This window comes from Molossus molossus, unplaced genomic scaffold, assembly GCF_014108415.1.
Source record: "Molossus molossus isolate mMolMol1 unplaced genomic scaffold, mMolMol1.p scaffold_m16_p_22, whole genome shotgun sequence".
Taxonomy (NCBI): Eukaryota; Metazoa; Chordata; class Mammalia; order Chiroptera; family Molossidae; genus Molossus; species Molossus molossus.
Genome location: NW_023425358.1, coordinates 14,745,279 through 14,769,917, shown reverse-complemented (window position 1 = coordinate 14,769,917; position 24,639 = coordinate 14,745,279). Strand labels below are relative to the sequence as shown.

The following is a 24,639-nucleotide window of genomic DNA, read 5'->3' as shown; positions in this document are numbered from 1 at the left end:
CGATATAGCTGATATTTTTGAGGTTTATTTTATGAAGAAAATAAGCATTTCTTTTTAGTACATAAATATCTTACTCACTGCATTTCCCCTTCTTAAATAACAGTTTAGCAGATATGTAACAATGGCCCATCAATGAAAGAATGAGAAATAATTACCTCTGTTTATTAAAGTAGAAGTTAACTTATTCATTTATCCACCATCCAATAAGTGTTTATTAAGGCCAGCTATTTCCAGCAATCTAAAAACTTTAGATTTAGAAAATCTCTCCTGAAAGAACAAAACTTAGAATTCTGGATAAAATATTAAAGTAATTTATTTGTTAATGTTTGAGCTAGCAGAAATAAAGTGAATTCCTGTGAGTGCAAAAGAGAAAAGATAAAAAGATAACAACCCAGAGGGGGTACCCTTGGGGAACTAGTGGATTTCCTGTGGCTCAAAATCAGAGTTTAATTGACTTGACTATACAGGACATAAGAAATAAAGCCTAGAACTCAAGAAGTTTGGGGGTTTGGAACCATTATTGACTCTTCATACTGGATCCCAAAGGGAAACATCTTTCATGGCTAAATTAGAGGAAGAAAAAGCCCACAGAAGAAGAAGGCAATGGTATACATCTGACTTGGCCTTAGCTGTAGAAGAGCAGAAAAAGAAAAAAATATCCCCTATGAATTTCTAACCATCTGTGTTTCTGGTTAAAAATAAATAAATTTCATATTACACATGTAACAAAAAAAATTCTTTTCTGGAGAATATAGTTTAAATCCAGATATCAAAGATATTTTCCAGGTAAGTATTCAAAGATAACATGAGCTCTTAATGGAAATCACTATACAAACACAAATTAAGCCACTAGGAATGAGAATCACGATGAAAGATGAACCACAGCTGCAGAACCAGACCTGCAAAATTGCTAGGCTTATCAGGGACAGAATACAAAATAAATATACTAAATGTGTTCAAAGAAAGGGGGAAAAAAGAGCAAATTGAAAAGTATAATGAAGAAATCAAAATTAACAAGACAGATTTTTAAAAATCAAATATAGCTTTTAGAAGTGAAAATATGATAGTAGAAATTAAAAATTCTACGAATATGTTAAACAGCCTATTAGACACAGATGAAGAGAAAATAAGTAAACTGGAGGGTAGATCTAAAGAAATTACTGAGCTGAAAAAGGAGAGGGAGAGGAAAGAGTCTGTAACTTAGAAATATAATTTAAGAAATATAAAAATAGAGAAGGTCCAACATATGGAGGGAGCACTTACCACATTCTAGGCCCTGTGCTTTGCTTTAACAATAAAGTAACAGTCAAAACAAACATTACTCCTGCCCTTTCAAATATATAATCTAGATGGAGAAACCTAGAATACATAGATACTTACACATAATCCATTAGGAGTATAATAAATGTGCTAATGAGAAGTTTCTGGGGTGCTATGAAACCATTTCACAGGGGTGTCCTACTGAGTCTGGAAAGTCAGGAAAGGCCTCACTGAAAAAGTGAAATTCAGGTTTAAAACTAAAAAGTAAGTAGGGATAAAAGGAGTTGTTTGTGACTGTCTTGCATTGAACCTCCTTCAACAGTTGAGAAGAAATAAACATCCCTGGGACTCTGCTCTTGTGTGAACCTTGGTTAGAGCCAGGACCTGGCCTCCTTCTGTGAAATCTCTCCAGAGAACATAAGACTGGATATCAATTAGTCATATTCCCATGCAGGTCTCTGAGTGTGGGGCAAGGGACATAAAGAAACAGGAACAATTTTTGTATGATTTTGGCAAAGACAAAGAATCTACCAATTATGACACGTGTTGGGTGTTGGTGCCAGCAGGAGTGGGCAGCGCAGCCTGACCAGATGGTTCTGTGGTGTAATTTGGCTGCAATTTCGCCACCTGGCTTCTTCTAAGTCCTTCTTGGCCCCAAGAGCTGGTTCCTCAGCTTGCTCTAAGAGTCTGTGAACTAGGAGTCCCATTTCTTGCCAATTAACACTCCTTTTTTATCCAAAGTTAACCCAAGTCAACTCCTGCTGTTTGCATAGGGACTGGAGGCAACTTTCTCATATCCCTGTGATGAAGGCAGGCCCATCTAACAAAATCACCTTCTTAAAGAACTGTAACAAACCCTCAAAGTTTTGCCTTCATTTTATTTATATTCAATTTTTTAAAAGATTGACTTAGAGGAAGAGAGAGAAAGAGAGTGAAACATCAATCGGCTACCGACCAGTCAGGTTGGAAATTGAACCGGCAACCTGAGTATGCGCCCTGACTGGGAATTCAACCCGCCACCTTTTGGTGTACAAGACCACACTCCAACCAACAGCCACACCGGCCAGCAGTTTAGCTTTATTTAAAACGATCTTTCCTCTTCCAAAGAATGTTGTTTGGATGTGGTTTGGAAGATAAAATAAACAAACATTTTACATTTCAGAGACAATTTTTCATATTCCTGCACAAAGTTTTTAAAACATTCAATTCTTTGATGACTTCTCTTTTCTTCAATAAGCTAAATTACATTGATTACTAGAATAAATAATAAGTTTCTAGGCTGGGTAAACAGAAATTCTTTCCATGAATTATCTAGTTAGCTTTTTAAATGCAGTGTGGACCATACTACTACTACTACTACTAATAATAATAATAATTAACATCTAAGGAACTAATGGCATAATAATTACTTTTATTAATGATTAAAAAGCCACTGTATGATTAGTTGCTCAATATTATGATAGAGTTCTATTTTTTATGAGTTCTATAATTACTTTATTGTCTTTGAGATTTGTAATAAAATCAATATATGGAATAGCTTTTAAAAATTTTAACACCACCACCATGATTTAATACATGGAATAGTTTTTGCATACTTTGTAAAACTTGGGAAATAAGTTTACCCTTGAAAATAATTTGTAGAGGCCCTGGCTGGTTTGGCTCAGTTGCAACATCAGCCTGTGGACCAGAGAGTCCTGGGTTCGGTTCCCGCTAGGGGCAGGTACCAAAAAAAAAAAAAAAAAAAATTATAGAGTATTACTGAAAGTGTATCCTTTATTTTATAACAGGTTATTTCATGCTAGCTCTTTATTCAGAAACAGTCTTTGATTATTACATTTTCATTATGGAAATGCATGATATGTTTTAGGATATGGTTTTAGAAATGCATTGCTGGTCATCTTGATGAGAAGTAGAGGTTTAGCAGCAGAGAAAAATCAAGAGGACATTCTGAGCAAAGGTAATCACAAAGGAAATATAAAAGGTCATGGGGGGGAGCACTGCAAATTTGGGGACTGGTAGGTGATATGGAGACTTGAATCATCGTACACATGGCAGAGAGGGGTTGGAGATAGTTAGGGTGGATTAATGGTGATAATAAATCATACCACTCTTTTTTTCTGAGTCAGAATCAACTGGGAAATTAGACACAAGTCAGATAGAAAAGTAAAACCCAGATTTATTGCTGATAAAGTTGATTGGAAGACCTAGCTTGGATGTACATCTACAATGGGACCTTCTCTACAAAGGATAAGGGTTAAGGGTGCAAATGGAAGAGATGGGTGGGGATCCTGAGAAAGTGTCTCTCCTAACTCAAAATAGGGAGAGAGGCCATAAGGAGGGGCTGGGTCACACCAAGCCACGTAATAAATTCATTCTCCCAATTTCTCATCCATCCTTTGAGGTGGAGTTTGGAGAATAAGAGGGAAGAGAAAGGGTTGCTTCTTTATTTACCTGCCTGAAACCTATGAGGCTTCTCCCCTGCTAGGGAATGTGAGTGCAAAGCATACATGAAGCCAGAATCACAGGTTGAGCACAGACTGGCTGGCACCAGAGTTTGGACTTTACTGTAGTCAATGGTGAGCAAACTGCGAGCGAGTTCCCATCTCCAGGCTTGCCTTTGGAATTTCGGTAAAGGATGAATAAGAAGGATGGGGCTGGAAAAAAGGAAACCTGAATTAACATGGTGGGAGGGAGATGCAAAATCCGACTCCCAAGAATACATAAGAGAGAAAGCCAGTGTTAGAATACAGAAAGGAATTTAGGATCGTCAGATGAACATATCACCGTTAAAAAGCTCTTTAAAAAGAAGGAAACAATGTTGTCCTTCTGTGCAGCAATGGACCCATTTCACATCATTCCACTGACCTTACAGACTTCAACACAATGAGTAGTCATTAAAAATCACGATTTTCGCCCTGGCCGGTTTGGCTCAGCGGTTAGAGCGTTGGCCTGCGGTCCAAAGAGACCCAGGTTCGGTTCCCGCTAAGGGCACGTACCTTGGTTGCAGTTTGTCCCCGGCCCTGGTTGGGTTGTGTGGGTGGCAGCCACTCGATGTGTCCCTTTCACATTGATGTTTTTCTCTCTCTCTCTTTCTTCCTCTCTCTCCCTCCCACTCTATCTGAACAAAAAATGGAAAAATGTCCTTGGGTGAGGACAAAAAAAAAAAAAAAATCATGATTTTCATATATACTTAATCACAGGGAAAGCTATTTACAGTATGTTACAAAATGAAAAATAGCCCTGGCCGGTTTGGCTCAGCGGTTAGAGCGTTGGCCTGAGGTCCTGAGAGACTCGGGTTCAGTTCCCGCTAAGGGCATGTACCTCGGTTGCGGTTTGTCCCTGGCCCTGGTCAGTTGTGCGGGTGGCAGCCACTCGATGTGTCCCTTTCACATCGATGTTTCTCTCTCTCTCTCTGTTCCTCTCTCTCCCTCCCACTCTACCTGAACAAAAATTGGAAAAATGTCCTCTGGTGAGGATAAAAATAAATAAATAAATAAATAAATAAATAATAAAGTTATAAAATCGTACTTAACTTGATCACATGTCTGTGTGGTATATGTGTCTTTTATATATATACATATAGCTTTTGCAAACCTGTCTAAGCTGTTGTCATGACTATACACAGAAAAATATCCTGAAATAAAATATACAAAGACCCTGAAAGTAGCTATCTCTAGGTGGCAGAATGATGGATTTTAAAAACATATTTTTCTTATCTTTTTTTGGGGTTAATCCTCACCCGAGGATATTTTTCCATTAATTTTTAGATAGAGTGTGTGTGTGGGGGGGAGAAGCATTGATGTGAGAGAGACACATGGATTAGTTGCCACACACACACACACACACACACACACACACACATAATTTGATTGAGCATAATCATTTTTTATAGAATCAGGCATGAGCACAGAAAGATAAAATAATTGTCCCAAGTTCATACAATAAATTCGTGGAAATGCTGATACTAGAAGACAGAGGATCTAGCAGGGACAGAAAGACAATTTACTTAATAATTCTTCAAAAAATGTTAAAGATAAAGGCATTGATGCCTCGAGATGACAGGTATGTCGGTGAAGGTCGCGTAGCTGCATAGTGAGAGCTAAGAGTTCAAATGAGATTCCACCTCCAGTTCCCTGTCTGGGCTCTCTGAGGCATCTGCTGCCCTGGTTGCCCGCGTTCCGTGCTGTCCATCGGTCCGCGAGTCTACAGCACAGTTCTCTCATTCATTCCCATTCTTCTGAATTCATTTCTACTGATCTGTTCCATCCCAAAGGCCAAACTGCATATCCGCCCAAACTCCACTGTTCCAAACAGACGAGAATTTTCCTAAAGAGAATCTTGTAAGTCAAAAGTATTTTCACAGCATTTCATAGATCGTGGCCTCACAAAAATATTTACTCTTAACATTTTTCTTTTAAACCAAAAGGCATCTCTACCTGCCTCTACATAGCGCCATTAGGCGGTGTGTTTCCAAACCTGGGCTGTATAACTCTTCGGCCCATGACTGGAAAATGTATCAGTCACGGTTGAAAACAGATGATTCGCTGAAGCAAAGGAATTGAAAAATACAATGAAGGAACTGTCAGCAAGGGTGTAGGCAAAAGGTTGGTTGAGAGAAAAGACAAAGGGATAGTGAAGCTCCCAGGCCAGCCAAGCAGAGAGACATTGCCACCCTTTGGCATGAAGAGACAATGAGGAGCAGTCACTGTGCCCAGGAAGGAATGGGACCCTTGGTGACCGACAGTGTAGCCTTGCTGGAAGGCACGCAGGGAATGAATATCACAAGGTTACACAGCACCACCCTCTGACTTCCTCTGCTGATACTGTTTGCTGTGTTGGCCTATCCCAGCCAGAAACCAGAGGGCAAGAGAGCTTACAGACAGGACCCATTAGGGAATGCACTTGGATAAGGGCGGAGAGTAGACCTGGAGAGCTACACAGAGAATACTGCAGATGGTCTCCCACCCAGACAGTGCTGTAAGTCAGTGGTCGTTTCCACTGCTGACCACCTGCTACGTAGTGCTAACGTGGTTACTGGCTTGTGTCACAAGCCTTCTGAAATAGTCTCCAGATCCTCAGCTGCCCTCCCTGAGCCTCAGCTTTCTTCACCCTCACTTGATAAGCACAGTTTGAAATTGAACAAAGAAATGATTGTGTGGAAGTCATTCCCAAATCCTGTCCTTCATAACCACGGCATGTTCTATGAGGTCTTCCTCCCAGCTAAGTCTCTTAAAGTCCCAGTGCTCGAAGCCTCATACAACAGTCTCAGGAGGTGCCATGCTTGACACTCTGCGGGTCCTGGAACACTTCCCCCACACACTCTGCAAAATTCTTCCAGAATTTGTCTGGTCATTTAGCCAAGACCATCTCAACAACATCTTATACTTCCTACTTTCTTGCAGAAATGTGATATTTTAAATTATCCCTTGGATAGCTGCATGAAATTTCTGTAGCCAGAACTAGATGTTAACGTCCTGGAGCAGCTCACATTTGAAACGAAATCTTCCAGGGCTGAGGGAGAGAGAGTGTACCACAATGGAGAGCGCGCAGTGTTAGAAATCAAGAGCCTGGCTTCCAGTCTCAGTCCTGCTGTTGGGTAACTAACCGAGTGCTCTTAGGCAAGAAATCTAAGCCTGTATCTATTCTTAGAAACATGAAAGAAGTAAATGATTCTTAAGGTCTATGAAATGTATCCTATAGTTTTGGGAATGTTTAAAAATTAAAGGACACTTAAAATGGGAAGGATAAACTTGTTGGAGAAAGAGTTAAAACTTCCTCTATATAACCAGTGAAACCTGAATCATGTACGAAAGGAAAACTTCCTTTTCCTGAAGTCCCTATTGCCCCTTTCTCAGGAGAGTGAATTTTTTTTTGCTCAGGGTTTTCTTCAGAGCAACTTTGACATCCTTATTCCTCAGGCTGTAGATTAATGGGTTGAGCATCGGCACCACGGTGGTATAGAACAAGGAAGACACTTTTTCCTGGTTCATAGGTAAAAGAGATGATGGCTTGAGGTACATGAATGCCCCTGACCCAAAGAAAAGAGAAACTGTAATTATGTGGGAGCTGCAGGTGCTGAAGGCTTTGAACCTGCCCTCAGTGGAACGAATATGGAGGATGCTGGAGAGGATGAGAGCATAAGAAACAAAGATGGTAACTGTGGGCACACCAATGTCCATGCCCACAACAACAAACACTACCAGCACATTCACGTGGGTGCTGGTGCAAGAAAGCTCAAGAAGGGGAAGGATGTCACACATGTAGTGATCAACCAGATTGTTGGCACAGAAGGTCAGTCTGACCATGCACATGGTGTGGGCCATGGCCCCAGCAAACCCCATCACATAGACACCCAACAAAAGAAGTAAGCAGACCCGGGGGGACATGGTGACCCTGTACACCAGTGGGCTACAGATGGCGACATAGCGGTCATATGCCATCGCTGACAGGATGAAGGACTCAGAGACAACAAAAAAGAGAAAGAAGAAGAGCTGAGTCATACACCCTGTGTAGGTGATGACGTTCTTCTTTGAGACAAAACTCATCAGCATTTTGGGAGTGATCACGGTGGAATAGCAGAAATCGATGAAGGACAAGTTGAAGAGGAAAAAGTACATGGGAATGTGCAGGTGAGAGTTCAGCCCGATCAGTGTGATCAAGCCCAGGTTCCCCACCACGGTGACCACGTAGAAACCCAGGAACAAGAAGAAGAGGGGGATCTGGAGTCCCGGTTGGTTGGTTAAGCCTGTGAGGATAAACTCCGTCACAGAGGAATTCTCGGCTACCATTTTCATTTAGGGCATTCTGTGGGAACAAAGGAGAAGAGCCACTTAGACGGAGAGACAGGGACACTGCTGTCCTCCCAGTCACCTCTCCGTTCTTGAGAATAGGTCCGTGCAGACAGGTATTGGACTCTGCAGGAGAGCTTTCCGGATGCCTGCAGGTCTGTTCTCACAACCCCTAGAGGTGGCCTCTGGAGGACCACCTGCTTCTGCAGTGAGAACAGCTGCTGCTGAGAGGAAGGGTCCCGAGGATGCCCTGAGGAGTCTCCCAGATCTCTACTTTGGTCCTTCCAACTCTGGTTGCTGCTCAAGTTTACCAAAGCTGTGGTCAGTCTCTGAGGAAAGTCCTCACAGAGGTCAGAGCCAGCCCACTGTGCTTGGAGTGTTCAAGCGAGACAGTCTTCTTCAAGCCTGTGCTACCTGAGACGGATGACGGGAAAAGCACATCCCAGATCCAGCCACTCACCTTCCTTCAGCCCGAAGCTTCAGCCGTGTGCCTTTTGGTCCAACTCTTATCCTCAACTGTTCAGACAGATAACTAGCTGGTCAGAGTGCTAGCCCAGACGAGCGAACTAAGAACAGATCCCTTGAGTCTGTCCTGTTTGGGGGATCAGAGCTTGGGCTGCCTGCTCAGGATTCTTTCCGAGCTGAAGAGGTGAAGAGGTGATTGCTGTTTGAGGCTTTGCCCGGGGCTTGTTCCCACCCTGCAGAAGGGAGACCGCTTTCTTGCCTGTGATCAGTGCCAGCTGGTGATGGGAGACTAAGCGGTTTTATTCTGGGTTTAGAGATCTAGGGACATGATTAGAAGTAGAAAGCCAGAGGTTCCCCTGGGATCACAGCCCCTAGAAATTAACTTTTAAAAGGAGAAACTTCTGCTTATACCCTTGATAATATTTGAATGGGGTTTTAACAACATTATTTGTTCCGTTAACATCTGCTCAGTAAAATGCAAAGCATTGTGCACAAATAATAATGTGTCGCCCGGCTAGTGTGGCTCAGTGGTTGAGCATTAACCCTGCACCAAGAGGTCGCCAGTTCAATTCCCGGTCAGGGCACATGTCCAGGTTGTGGGCCCGATCCCCAGTGAGGGGCATATGGGAGGCGGCCGATCGATGTTCTCTCTCATTGATGTTTCTATCTCTCTCTCCCTCTCCCTTCCTTCTCTCTCTAAAATCAATAAAGAAAAAAAAAGTAAAAATAAATAAATAAATTATCATTTATTGCATACTCTTTATGTCTACCCAATAGTTCCTGTCCTAACACTTAGCTACTGACCCCAGCGTGCCAGGACCAACACCATTTTAATTCTCCCCCAATCCTGTGAACTGGGTTTTATCACTGCCCTTTTAGAGATGCAATGTGTAACAGGTGTTAAATTACGAAAGTGACTCTAATGCCAAATCCGGTGTTCTTAACGACTGCATCGAATACCTCCCTGTGAGAAATAAATGTATACAGCCCTGCCTTCAAGGCTCTGACATCCTCTTGGAAAAGATTATAGAACACATGTACCTAAATATGCAAAAAACTGTGTAAGATCTAGAAAAGGTAAAACTAAAATGCCATGCCGGTTCAAGGAGGGCATTCAACATACCACTTACATTTCAGTCCAGGGAGAAACAGATCGTCTCTGTCGTCGCTTGGAATCTGAGCTTGACGGTGAAGAACAGTCCGCATTAGCCACGAACAGCTTTTCTTCCAGCTGCTCAGTTGTTGGAATTCTCCTTGATGGCCTGTCCTGTATCCTCCCAGCTCTCCTCCGGGCTCCAGTGCTCTCAGAGTGGCCCGGTGGCCTTGTAGCTTGATGTCCTTCACCCCACTGGACCCACCAGCATTTGTTTCCTTTTACTTGCTTTGATCTTTTTCGAACCCCCTGCCCCCGACAGAATGTATCCCTGTATCGCAGTCTTTCAGAGTCTTGCTGGAGCTCAGTGACAGCTAAATCACACTTTGGGGACTTAGATTGGATGTTATATTAAAAATCATCTGACTCTGTGGTTTACAAATCTGACCATATATGGAATTAGGTAAGTATGTATATGCTCATTAAAACACATAGTCTGGCCTGGCCAGTGTGGCTCAGTGCTGAGTGTCAGCCCATGCACCAAGAGGTCACCAGTTCGATTCCCGGTTACGGCACATGCCCAGGCTATGGGCCAAATCCCCAATGGGGAGCATGCAGGGGGCAGCTAATCAGTGTTCTTTCTCATTGATGTTTCTATCTCTTTCTCCTCCTCCTTTCCTCTTTCTCTAAAATCAATAAAGAAAAAAATTTTAAATGAATAAATAAATAAATAAGCACGTATTCTGCCACTCCTATCCAGACATAATAAGTCAGAATCTCCAGGGGCAGGACTTTATAACCTGTTTTCTCTTCTAGATCTCCCCTGGTGACCTGGATATTTAGCCAGGGTTGGGATTCATTGGAATAACTCTTGTACCCTTTATCTTCCAGACAGGAAAACTGAGACCCAACCACAGGGCTGGTTGGTGACAGAGACTAGAATAAAACATGGTTTAACCTCTTCAGTTGAAGAGTTTTCCAAATGACTCAGTAGAAGCCCACCTGGCCTTTAGTTTGGAAGAAATGGGGGTACAAGTAAAAGACAAAATTGGACATCAGGCCTGGAACAGCACCCCAGGGTCACACTGGGGAGCCACTTGACGTCACGATGGGCAATGTGTATGCAGCGGGAGTCCATAGAGCATTTTCCACGGGGGAATGACACCATCAGATGTGATAAGGAAGACCGATTAGTCTAAGGAACTACTGGGTGTCAATGACGAAGCCACAGCCCCTCCAGGCACCATGTTTTATCTTGTAATTCAGACAAATTAACTCAAAGCACAGCAATAAGGTAGAGGACAAGGGACGGACTTTCAGAACAAGGAACAGATAAATGGAGCGAGAGGCCTTTCTAAACTGTTTAGCACATTACAACTCACAAAACGTGGGCCGTGCCTTACCGCTGGGTGTCCTCTACCCTCTGAACTATTTCATGAGGCCCTGAGGTCAGGTCCCACTACCAAGCTCTGCGTGTTGGACATCATCCTGCCTCATTTCCTGTTGTTCAGTCCACCTCGGGCTCCACCATTGCTGCGGCAGCTGGCTGCACCGTTAGTGCCAAACAACACGGTTCCTCAGCAGCACCACGTGCGCCCTGCGTGCTGCCATAGGTGTCTCTGTCACCCACGTGGAATGTGTGTGGGAATCCACCCAGACGTCCTGGTGCACGTGCACACCTGGAAGTGTGAAGGCTTGAACGCCCCCGGGAGCCCGTGGGGAAATGTTCCCCACTTCTGCATCCTTTGTGATTCATTCTTCATAATATGTCCAAGGACCTCCGAGGGATTGATCCTAAATTGCCCGTTAAGGTAACCAGCTCAAGAACCCACCCATCCTTGGATTGGCTTTCTGTCCCTCCTTGTTTAACTCTCCCTCGCCCCTGAGACCACATCCAACAGCAAGCGGCCTGCACACAATCCTCGTCTCCAGCGCAGTTTCCGTGGGAGCCCCGCTAAGGCCCGCCTACAGCAGCACTTGGAGCGGGTCTGACCGACCGGCGCCTCCCCCCTGAAAGGAAGTGCCCCCTCCCGATGAATCACTAACTCCGCCAAGTACCTGAAATGCCATGTTACAGAGAACCGTTGTGTCTTAAATACGCCCTATCAAAATTCCCAAATGCCAGAAGAAATAGCATCTCCAATCATTATCAGCTGACCCCCCATGCGGTTTACCCCCAAACCCTGCAGTCCCTTGTCCCGAGAGTCGCAGCAGCTGTCCTCACAGGGTCCATGCGAAAGGGGCAGGAGGGGACACTGGAGTACTAGAGAACTACTCACAGTGACGCACTAACCATTGCTGTAAGAAACAGAAACGCTGTCATCCTGGCTCTGTTCGTTATGATTGCTTTGTTCTGATGGAAGGGAGCACATTCCGACCTGGCTGGGAGCGGAATGCCCCGCCAGTTTGCCTCAGGAATGCTGTCCCTTCTCGTAATCCCAGAACAAGGGAAAACTGCTCAACGTCACGGGAAGACTAACAACCTGGTTATTGAAGTATCTGGAACCTGGAGGCACCACCATGTACAGTCTCCAGCCCACATTCCCCCCCTCCACCCGAAACCTTCGCAGTCCCCCAGCCTACATTCTTTCCCTGGGATTACAACTGCCCGTGACCACTTTACCCTCTTTTTTTTTTCTTTTTGCCTACCTGCCTTTTCTCACCTAGTAAAAAACCTACCTGCCTAGTCTTTGTCTTGCAACCCTTTAAAAACGGCTGGTAGCAGGGGTGAGGTGTAGAGCAGATTTTTGCAGGATAATCTAGCTGCTCTCCCATACTGCCAGTGATATTGAAATAAACACTCATATACAATTTGACCTTGTCTCTGCTTAACTGGCTCAAGTAGTGACAGGTGACCCAGACTCGTTTGTTGTCCAGTTTCATGTGAACAGAGATGGATGGCAACTAGGTTTATTCACTTTTTTTTTTATCCTCACCCGAGGACACTTTTCCATATTTTGTTCAGATAGAGTGGGAGGGCGAGAGAGAGAGAAACATCGACGTGAAAGGGACACATTGAGTGGCTGCCACCCACACGACCCAACCAGGGCCGGGGACAAAGTGCAACCGAGGTACATGCCCTTAGTGGGAACCGAACCCGGGTCTCTCTGGACCGCAGGCCGACACTCTAACCGCTGAGCCAAACAGGCCAGGGCAGTTTATTCACTTTTATATCTTTAGAACCCACTGTAGAATTTGGGTTGCAGCAGATCTCAAAATGATTACTAATCTCAGATTCTCAATCTCCTCATCTGCAAAATGGAGCTAATAATAATAATTCGCAGGCTTGCTGTGAGTGCTAAATTAAATCATAGAATGGAAGAGCCTAGTAAAGAGCCTTGATAATGTTATAGAAAATATACATAAAACATATGTAAACTATATGTAATTTAGGGAGGAAATGAGGGAGTGCAAAAGACTGCTAAGAGCTCGGTCATCCTGAACGGGGCAAGAGAGGGGCTATTATGAGGTGGGAGAGGAGAGCTGATGGAAGTCAGAGGAGCTCAGAAGTAATATTTTTTCTTCAGAACTTTATCTAAGCCCTGGAAGGTTTGGCTCAGGGATTGGAGCATCAGCCCACGGACCAGAGAGTCCCGGGTTCAGTTCCCACTAGGCCCTAGTACCAAAAAAAAAAAAAAGAACTTTATCTAAGACCCATCTCTCCAACATACTTAATCTGCAGACAGGCTCAAGGTCCTTGATTATTTACCTTGTCCCTACTTCTTGTCCCACCACCACCAATGTGCTCATTTTGTTTTGTTTTGTTAATCCTCACCCGAGGATATATTTTTTCATTGATTTTAGATAGAGTGGAAGGGAGGGAGGGAGAGAAAGAGAGAAACATCGATGTGAGAGAGACACATTGATTGGTTGCCTCTCGCACAACCCCGACTGGACCTGGGATCGAACCTGCAACCCAGGTATGTAGCCTTGACCAGGAATCAAACCCTCGACCCTTTGGTCTGCAGGCTGACGCTCTAACTGCTGAGCCAAACCGGCCAGGGCTGCAGTATTTTTAAAGTGACCACACTCTTCCATACCACAAAGGCCAAATTCCAAAGCCAGGTGAGGTTTCCTTCACAGTCTCCAACCTTCTCTTTCTGCAGCCATTTCTCATCTCAGTCAACATTCCTCCTCCAAAAATACTCAGAGTCCTAACACTTGCTCTGCCTTTGATTCTCCGTGAAAACCCATTCTCAGGAAAGATCTCACAGATTCATCAACATTGTCTATTAAAGACTTGCTGAGGCTCATCCACATTCCAAACCCCCTTCCAGACATTAAAAATAATAATAATAATAATAATAATAATAATAATGAAGACAAAATCTTTAACCAAAAAATAGATCTCTAATTATGAAATTTCACACAGCACTCAATTGATGAGAGGTATATTCTGGTCAGGATGCAGCAGCTGGAGTCATCATGAATTGGGTTTATAAGCAGAACCATGTTGGCAGCTGTCTATGTTACACTTGGCAAGACAATCACAACCCCTATGTCAGTCCTGTGTATGTGTCTGTATGTGCCGTGTGTGCGAGTGTTGGATGACATTTGCGTATACCCAGTGCTATGTCCACACGGGGACATAGTTTGATCACTGCTCAATAACAAGAGGCCTAAAGCACACATCTTACACTTAGAAATTTGCCGCTGCCATGGTGATAACACTACATCCCAGTCCCTGCTCTCTTTTACACCACTCATCAAATCACAATGAAAGAAAATAAATCATTATTACAAACCGGAAATAAGCCCCACAGGATAAGGGCTCCTTGGGGCACAGAAAGCAAAGAAGACCCAAGCTTCATTACGAATTGACATTTCCCTATGAGCCTTGGAGGATCCTTGTTTGGATGATGGAATAACCAAGAAAAGTTCCTCTGGATTTATGTCACTTGAGAGTCTGTTGCCATGGGAACCACATTTCAAAATCTTCTCAACTGGGGTTTCACTAAAGTCATGTTCCCTAAAGCGCAGATGAAGCCCGAGCAGGAAGCAGTGTAGGAAAACTATTCTTAACCGTATTCTTTAGTTACAGAACTGCCCTCTTTCAAAAACTTGAATCTTTACATTGTGCTTCTTTATTTTTTTATTTCTATTTTTGCCATCTTTTAAAATTTTATTATTATGGTCTATTTGTGTCATTTCACGTGTGGTACATGTAAATGCAATACAATGTCTCCCATGCAAAAGCATTAACCCTCAGACTTCTGGTGGCACAGGGTTGGCCCCGAGCACACTGCCCATCACTACACACCAGCTGGCCAAACGCAAGTCACAGTTTCATGAGAAGAGGCACAGACATCACCGAAGAGAGAAGGTGGCAGCTGAAATGTCTTCATTTAAAATGGCCTCCGTTAGCTCCTGAGAAAGCAGACATTAGGAGTCACGTGGTCCTGCGTTACATTTTATCTCAATTTACTGTCATTAAGCATTTTCCATTTCTTAACATACAAAATTATACACACATGATACATGTATTTAGTGGGAACTGAACCCAGGTCTCTCTGGACCGCAGGCCGATGCTCTAACCGCTGAGCCAAATCGGCCAGGGCGATGATATATGTATTTAACATAGAAGGAAACTCGGAGGTCTATACTAGGGGTAATTACATGTAGTGACCACATATATACCAAGCACTGGGCTGGTAGACCTATATAAATGATATATATTATGTAGTTTATAGACGATAACTAATCTATGGAAAATGCAGATTTAGCATGCTTAAAATGTCATTTAATGGATTCAAAAATACTACCACTAGTACTAATATTTTATATGCTTATTGTGTGCCAGGAACTGTGCTAAGTGTTTTATACACATTAATTCAGTTAATTTTTACAAAAATCATATGCGGTAGGTGCTTTTATTATCCTACTCGGTACACAACACTTCCTTGAATCAAAGGAATCAGACTTGCTTATTGTAGTTATGAAGGTCTTACGCCTTTGGTGTTTGTGGAATTAACAGGATTTGCTGGATTAATGATCATGGAGGCAGAATGGAGAGGCAAGGTTAGGTACCAAAAGTGACTAAGATTTCAATCTCAGGACGGAGGAAAGGGGAAGTAAAGAAAGCAAATAAAGAGCTAGAATTTAGACCTGACTGTCGAGGGCTGAAAGTCCACGGAAGACGAAGGGTAGAAAAAGCTGCTAGTGTGAAATGGAGCCTGGAAGTAGGCACGGACTGGGAAATCCAGTAAACAGCGGTGATCCCAGAAACTCCCAGTCAAGGGTTAAGGACGGAACTTGTCAGTACAGGGGAGGAGGATGTGGTTAGCAAAAGGGTCAGAGAAGGCAAAGGCGGTGGCCCTGTGCGGGCTTTGCAGCCAATGACCTGGGCTCTAATCACATCACTCCTTGGCCCAGTAAGTGTATGGTGTCTGCACCTCAGTGACCCTTCCGTAAGCAGAGATATTAACACCTAACATATAGGATTGTTCTGAGGATCAACTATCAAAATGTTTAATAAGTAATTCTGAACTAATGAAGGGTCATAAGACCCTTATTCTTCCATATATTTTTTTATCCATTTGGTCAAATTCTGCCTTTTACTTTTCACCCACTGTTTTGGGATTGAAGTTCCCCAGCCCCAACTATAAGCGAGTACAAGGCAAGAACCTATGTTGAAATACCATTTACTTACACACCTAATATTGAACACAATGACAAATGTGCACACTGTTTATAACATTTACTAAGTTCAATAGAAAGAAATATAAATATGGTTCACTAAAATCCCACGTTTGAAACTTGATAAATTCAGGGATACATTTATATTTTCAAAGACTGAGAACTTCGTCAGAGGTTTCCTATAAACAGCTGCGGCAAACCCATTTCCAAAAGGTAAATAAATGGAGTAGATTACCCGTAACTGGGTGTTACTATAAATATTTTGGGCGTTTGCAATATGCTAATGTTGGCACTAAGTGGGCAGTCATGTTAGATGATGTGCATGTTTGGTTGTGACCTCCAGGGCCGAGATATTTCGAGGACTGGCAAAGGAAAATCACTCCGTGCCAGGAAGAGCTGGAAAGATTTCCCAAGTCAGGAGCTGCCCAGGGCTCAGTTTCATCATAGCCCACAGTTTGGGGCTCTCAAAATAGGAACCCACTTCTAAGTGACATTTATCTGAGGAATACATATGCTATAAAAAGCGAACGGCACTAACACTGGAAATATAAAGCATATGATTTCAAGGTGTGTTAAGGGCACGCCATGTTCCCAGACTGTGCTAGAGGGAGAACACCAAGGAGGTGGCCTTACTGAAAGCCAGTTTGATGGAGGGCAGGTTATTCCAGGCAAGAGTGGAAAAGTCTTAATTGATTAAAGAATTAATCCCCAAACCAAAGATTCACTACTCTCGTAAAAAGCAACAGACTTTCCTTGTTGGACAAAGATGTCTCAGAAATCCTGAGTGCAAGCTGGTGAAAATTGCTATTTTTTAACAGCCTACTGGTCACAAAAGCCACAAAACCTCTGTAACAGTTTTTTTTTGGTACTTTTCAAAGCTCTCTCTAGGGAACTTTTCTAAAGGCTAGTCTTAATCCAGAAGTAACATGATGCAATTGAAGTAACCAGGCTCAGGAGCCTAAGGATCGAGTTGTGAGGCCCTGGGAAAGTAAAAATGTTTCATCTGGGATTTCCTCTCTGTGAACAGGAGCATGGAGCCCTGCCGCGCCCCCTCTTGCTGTAGGTAGAACACCCCAGCGGTCCTCCTCCCGGCCCGTCATTAGGTGCTGAAGTTCCTCACCTTTCCAACCTCCCCTTTCTTATCCCCGCATCCTATGTAAATTCCCGGAGTAATTCCATTTATTCCTATGGTTTACATATCATCCATTAATGTGTAAATTATGCATCCATTGCCCAAGTATTCCATTGCTGAAAAGACTCACAAGACTCAAACCTTTTCTATTCGCAGAACAGGTTTATCGCGAGTAAAAGATGGAGCACAGCTGGAGAGTATGTAGAGAGAGGCGCAGACCTTCCCGGCACTGGCTTCCTGTCCTCCCACCAGCGGGTTGCACAGATGCCCTGGTCTCCAGGTCTTGGACCACCACCAGCACACGTGGGGAGTTTCCTGGTATGAAAACATCCAAAGTCTGCTTTGCGTATAGTGGGCTGGTATCACAGCTATCGTCCCACGGAAACCAGGTTCTATTATTATTGGGTCACTATAATTCAACTATTAATACCATACAGGGCCCCACGGTTCTATGCCATTATTTATCTTTAGTAAATATATCCCATAGCACTGGCAGTGGTCAGTACCACTGACAGCTGCCAAATGTGTACGTCTGGCTCAGACCCACGTCCTGCACTGTCACCAGACTGTCAGACCTGCCCACTTGAATATCTCAAGACACCTAAAACTCAAGCATGTGAAATCCATTTACCTTCTCCCTAAAATGTTCTTCTCCTGTTTTTTAATAAAGGCAAAACACAAAATTAATAACTAAAATTAACACAATCTTCTTCTTCTTGTGTGACCGCTCCATCCAGCCTTAAATCATGGATATTGATGATCAGCTGAAACCTAACTTCTCAGCTAAGATTCAGAAAGCCTGTCCTTTGTTAGTTTGTTACTATTTGCGAAGCAAAACTAGCTCGTTGGCAGGGTAATCAGAGCTACATCGTTTTCTTTTGGATCTTTTAACTTCATTCTTTTTAATTTTTAAATGTATGAAATTTTTTTCAAAGATTTTTAAAATTGATTTGGAGAGAGAGAGGAAGGGAGAGGGAGAGAGAGAGAAATATAGATGTGAGAGAGGAACATCGATGGGCTGACCCTTGCATGCCCCCTCCCGGGAATCAAGCCTGAAACCTGTTCCTGTGCCCACATCGGGAATCGAACCAGCAACCCTTCAGTGCACAGGATGACCTCCTCCTCCAATTTCAGGGTTACCCACACTGCAGTAAAATCAATGAGACCTAGTGTTAGTGAATGAGGTTTATGTACCCACAGAAAAGCACAGTGACCTTTCCCTGTCATCCTACTGAGAGAGGCATGCGAAGCGAAGAGAATAATGCAAACTACCTTTCAGTCATCAGGGGGCATATCTGTCCTACACCCTCCCTAGGACAGGGTGCCTGACAAAGAACAGACATTCAATAAAGACATTTATCTACTGTTGGGAGTTGCAATTGGAATAAATTAACTGGGAAAGAAATATCAGATTCTAATGTCATACCTTTTGATGCCACAATTCCCTGCAGAGAATTTATCCTGAGGAATTTATCATGAATCTAGCTAAATAATTTTACACAAAGGGGATAAATCCAGTATTAGTAATGCTAATAACCACTGGAGGGTTTGAAACAAGAGGACACAAGCTTTATAAAGCCCAGTACTGACATATGATGAAACAATATGCTGCAAAACTCCAATTTAAAAAATAATAACAAGGAAAATCTCATATTACAATAACAAGTGAAAACAGTTTGTGACATGGAATATGGAGCATAATTTTACTGAAAAAAAATGTTTCAAAATGACAACATACTTTCCTGATCTTTGCTTGTTAGACTTAGGGGTAAACTAACTTACTCTTTCTTTCTTTCTTTCCTTCTTTCTTTTCTTTCTTTCTTTCTTTCTTTCTTTCTTTCTTTCTTTCTTTCTTTCTTTCTTTCTTTCTTTCTTTCTTTCTTTTAGGGGTAAACTAACTTACTCATTCTTTCTCTCTCTCCCTTCCTTCCTTCCTTCCTTCCTTCCTTCCTTCCTTCCTTCCTTCCTTCCTTCCTTCCTTCCTTCCTTCCCTCCCTCCCTCTCTCCCTCCCTCCCTCCCTCCCTTCCAATTCGACTAAGTCCTCGAGAGTTTCTACATCTCAGGCTAGTCCATGCTCAGCCCCCAGCAGCTCCTCAGTTACCATTCCCGCGTTACGGGCAGTATGTGTGTACTTGCTCCAGCAGCGTCTGCTCCAAATCATCTGAGTCTGTGTTCTTCTTCATCTTTCTAGTTTTCAGGGAGTCAGTTTTCCCAGTGACATTAATTATCCGTTGAGTCTAAGAAGAGTTGTTGATTTTCAGTTTATTCAGCCTTTTCATTGTGAAGAAAGAGTGTGATTGCTGCTGGGGGAAATCATGTTCTTTCACAAGATCTTTTTTTTTTTAATTGATTTTTTTAGAGAGATAGAAACATCGATGTGAGGGAGAAACATCAATCAGCTGCCTCCTGCACGCCCCCTACTGAGGATCGAGCCCACAACCCGGGCATGTGCCCTGACTGGGAATCGAACCAAGACCTTTCAGTCCGTGGGATGAAGCTCTATCCACTGAGCCACACCAGCCAGGCTTCTTTCATGAGATCATAAGGAAAGCATTCTGAGAGACCCACGCATGGGGGATTGTGGCCCTGGTAAGGTTAGTAGGCTGCTCCTGGGTGCCCAATGTCTCATCTCCGTCCGTCCCACCATGGACAAAGTCCAGCCTCGCCTTCATCAAGACCAAAACAAAGGCCAGTGTCCAGAGATTCTGTGTCATTGGCCTGCACAGTCTCAGTCCCCATCCAGGTAGCTTAGTGCTGTTCCAGGCTGTGATCCGTTGCTATGCTTCTGTACCCAGGCTCCCGCTAGGAGCCTGAGTTTGGAGTTTGTGCGGCTGCTGGCCACGCGGCTGCTAGTCCCACCTGGCTGCTATGGAGAGAATGTGTGAACAAACTGGCAACTGTGTGTCACTGCCCCCCCCCCACACACCCAAAAGAAGCTTCTTTGTTATGCCGATTACATTATCTTGGGCTTTGGAAAGACCAGACACTTCCTTAAACTAACCCATCAACTTCCAAGCTTTTGTGGGCTTCAGATGGATCCACCCCCTAACAAATCTATTTCCTAGATCTTAGAGGGTTGTGTCTCTTATCCAATATGCTCTGTTTTTCCAAGCGAGGCTGACAGGCCTCTGTGGTCTCCATCTTGGCCCCTGTTGCCCCTGTTTTTACCTCTCCCTTTATTGTTCTATCCCTCCCCCCCGTGAGTGGGGGACGGACCCTCTGGTTCCCTGGGGAGTGTGTGAAGCAAGCCTGTGCTCCCTAGTTCACTACGCTCAGCAATATCTGATTCCCTGTGCTCTCTCCCTTTAATCATATCTAGCCACCTATGTAACACGATGATTTTCCTTACTTCTTGGAGCTGAAAATAACCCTTATTTTCTTATATAGATAAGTAAGAAAATATAACATTATTTGTTGGATTTAAAATGCTTACTGTTTTGGAAACTAAAATGTTATCCACGCTGCAGCTGCCATGGGTTGTGGTGTTGCCTTTCTTTCCTCTTCTTTTTTATGTACATCATTTTCCATATCTTAATTTCTCTTCTTTTTTTTTTTTTTTTTAAATCCTCACCTGAGGATATTTTTCTATTTATCTTCAGATAGGGTAGGAGGGAGAGAGAGGGAGAGAAAGGGAGAGAGAGAAAAACGACGACGTGAGAGGTGCCTCCTGCATTGACCCCGACCAGGGCTGGGGACAAACCGCAACCAAGGTACGTGCCCTTGACCAGAATTGAACCCTTGACTCTTTGGTCCACAGGCCGACATTCTACTGCTGAGCCAAACCGGCCAGGGCTCATTTCTCTTATTCTTGCCCCAGCAATGTCTTCTTCTTACTCCTCTTTACAGTTTCTGTTGGAAGATATATCTTTAAATGCCCTTTTCTACAGTTTTAAAATGAAAAGGGGTCTCTAGATATAAAATATACAGATAGATATGTAAATAAATATAAATAGATATAGAGATATGTTTATATATGCCTATACTATTTCTGATAATAGTTACATCTAGAGAATAACATAGGCACAGGAGAACTGAAGTGAAAGGAAGGCTTATTTTTACTGTATACCTTTTTTACTGTTTAATTTTTTAAATATATTCTCTTGAAAAAATATGACTTCTTAAATGAAAGTTAATCACCCACTCTCAATGTCATCATTGCTATCTACCGAAAAGAAAAAAAAAAAGATACAGCAAACACATTCCGGAGTGACAGCCTAAGTGCTTTTATTCAAGGCTCAGAAAGAAGACAGGGGTTTTCATTTTTCTCACCTCTTATTCCTGATTGGATTGGAGGTTGTAGTGCATGAGGAAAATAAAAGATCATTAGGGAAGAATCACATGTGTTTTTATTTGCAGATGACATGATTGTATATATAGAAATATATATATTTTTTAATCTTTTGTTAATTAAAGTAATAATTAGAATTAATAAAAAACTAGCAAGGTTTCTGGAAACAAGATTAATATATAAAAATAGAGCATCTTGCTTCTAAGCACATGTCATCAGTTTGGTTCAAATAAACTCTTATAAAAAAATTAAAATAATTGCCCTGGCCAGTTTGCTCAGTGGTTAGAGCGTCGGCCCATGGACCAAGGAGTTGCAGGTTCGATTCCAGTCAAGAGCATGTACCTCAGTTGCGGTTTGGTCTCTGGTCCTGGTTGGGGTCATGCAGGAGGCAACTAGTCAATGTTTCTCTCTCTCTCCCACTCTATCTGAAGATAAATGAAATCCTCAGGTGAGGATTTAAAACAACAACAACAAAAACCCCAAACAAAACAAAATTAAAACAATCAATTGTATTTCTATATGTTAGTAATAAACGCTTGAAAATTAAATTTTAAAAATCAATATAAGCCCTGGCCAGTTTGTCTCAGTGGTTAGAGCATCAGCCCACAGACCAGAGTCCCGGGTTTGGTTCCTGCTAAGGGCACGTACCTCGGTTGCAGTTTGTCCCCAGCCCCGGTTGGGGTCGTGTGGGTGGCAACCACTACATGTGTCAATCTCACATCGATGTTTCTCTCTCTCTTCCTTCCTTTCTCCCTCCGCTCTATCTGAAAATAAAAGCAAAAATGTCCTTGGCTGAGGATAAAAAAAAATCAATTTAAAATAGCATAAAAGATATCAGATGTTTAGGATAAACTTCACAAAGTATTTAAGTAGCTAATGAATATATTAAGAAGTGCTCAACATCATTATTTATTAGAAACACATTAAAAAAAAAGACTAAAGTGATATTACACTGCATACCCAAAAGAGTAGTTAAAATGAAAAGGACTAAAAATAACAAGTATTAGAAAAGATGCGGAACAGCCTTACCTAGAAACTGTTGGGAGTGCAAATCAGTTTAAATATATTGGAAGTCAGTTCGGTAGTATTTAAGAAGCCAAGAAGTATATATATCCTGTGACCCAGTAAATCCATCTCTACATATAGATCCACGAGAAATGAGTGTATTTCAAATAAACTGCATGTCAAGAATGTTCATAGCAGCTTTATTAATAATATGCAGAAACTCAAAATAAGCCAAATGTCCATAAAGAAGATAGTTGATAAATAAATTGCTCCGTATTTAGACAACTGAATACTAAACAGCAACAACGTAGAACAAAATACTTACACATATAATATTATGGGTGAGACACACACTATCTCTATATTGAGAAAAAGAAGCCAGGCATAAAAATGTAAATGCGCCCTGGCCGGTTTGGCTCAGCAGTTAGAGCGTCGGCCTGCGGTCCAGAGAGACCCGGGTTCAGTTCCCGCTAAGGGCAGGTGCCTCGGTTGCAGGTGCCCGGCCCTGGTTGGTCGTGCAGAGGCAGCCGCTCGATGTGTCTCTCTCACATCGATGTTTCTCTCTCTCTCTTCCTCCCTCTCTCCCTCCCGCTCTATCTGAAGATAAACGCAAAAAAAAAAGAAAGAAAAGAAAAGAAAAGAAAGAAACATGGTTGAAGGAAAGCAGAGCAAAGTAGATAAAAATCCAGGGCCTAGATTCCAGACCCAGCTCTGGCACCAGCTATATGTTGCCCATGAACAGACTACAGAATATTTATGAGTCTCCAGTATGTAATGTGCCACACGAGAGGCTGGGTTAAGTGATTTCTTAGACCTACTCAAGAGTAACCCTCTATGACTGTGGAAACTATTTTCATAAAACAAAAAATGATTGGAATAGTTAGGGTGGAATAGTATACTTGAGAACAAGTTAAAAATTTCTTCTAAGTACAAGAGAGCAAGCACTGCTATTTGTTTCCCTCATTGAAAGAGATAAACAGGAGAAACCCTCTGATGAACAAGGCTTTGGATCTCTTTTCTGAGTCATTTTCAGAAGATTGTTCTGCCCAAGGATTTCTTCAGAGCAACTTTGACATCCTTATTCCTCAGGCTGTAGATTAATGGGTTCAGCATGGGCACCACAGCGGTATAGAACATGGAGGACACTTTCTCCTGGTTAAGGGGTAGAACAGAAGGTGGTTTGAGGTACACAAAAGCTCCTGAACCAAAGAAAAGAGATACCACGAGTATATGGGAGATGCAGGTACTGAAGGCTTTAGATTTGCCCTTGACAGAACTAATGTGCAGAATGCTGGAAAGAATGAAACCGTAGGAAATAAAAATGGTCACGATGGGCACCCCGATGCCAATGGTCACAACAATAAAGACCACCAGCAAATTTATGTAAGAGCTGGTGCAGGACAGCTCAAGGAGGGGAAGGATGTCACACATATAATGATTGACAAGGTTGCCAGCACAAAAGGTTATAAACATCATGTTTCCTATATGGGACACAGCCCCAAACACTCCCATCCCATAGACACCCAGCAAGAGAAACAAACACGTCTGAGGAGACATGGTGGCCGTGTACAGCAGTGGTTTACAGATGGCGACATAGCGGTCATATGCCATGGCCGACAGGATGAAGGACTCAGAAAAGACAAAGAAACAGAAGAAAAAAAACTGAGTCATACACCCTGCATAGGAAATGGTGTTCTTCTTCCAGACAAAACCCATCAGCATTTTAGGGGTAAGAGTAGAGGAGTAACTGAGATCGATGAAGGACAAGTTGAAGAGGAAAAAGTACATGGGGATGTGCAGGTGAGAGTTCAGGCCGATCAGTGTGATCAAGCCCAGGTTCCCCACCACGGTGACCACGTAGAAACCCAGGAACAGAAAGAAGAGGGGCATCCGGAGAGCCGGCTGGTCCGTCAGGCCTGCGAGGATGAACTCCGTCACGGAGGAGTTGTTACCTGCGGCCATGCTCCTCCG

The 24,639-nt window shown here is 42.9% G+C and overlaps 2 protein-coding genes across 2 annotated transcripts; both read right to left on the bottom strand.

The window, feature by feature from the left end:
* Nucleotides 1–7,090: 7,090 nt before the first annotated feature.
* Nucleotides 7,091–8,117, bottom strand: LOC118640080 (olfactory receptor 145). Its single transcript, XM_036276903.1, has one exon. It carries the CDS (start codon nucleotides 8,052–8,054, stop codon nucleotides 7,098–7,100), a length of 957 nt encoding a protein of 318 aa, XP_036132796.1. The 5' UTR covers nucleotides 8,055–8,117; the 3' UTR covers nucleotides 7,091–7,097.
* Nucleotides 8,118–23,697: 15,580 nt separating this feature from the next.
* Nucleotides 23,698–24,639, bottom strand: LOC118640115 (olfactory receptor 8B12-like). Its single transcript, XM_036276953.1, has one exon. It carries the CDS (start codon nucleotides 24,628–24,630, stop codon nucleotides 23,698–23,700), a length of 933 nt encoding a protein of 310 aa, XP_036132846.1. The 5' UTR covers nucleotides 24,631–24,639.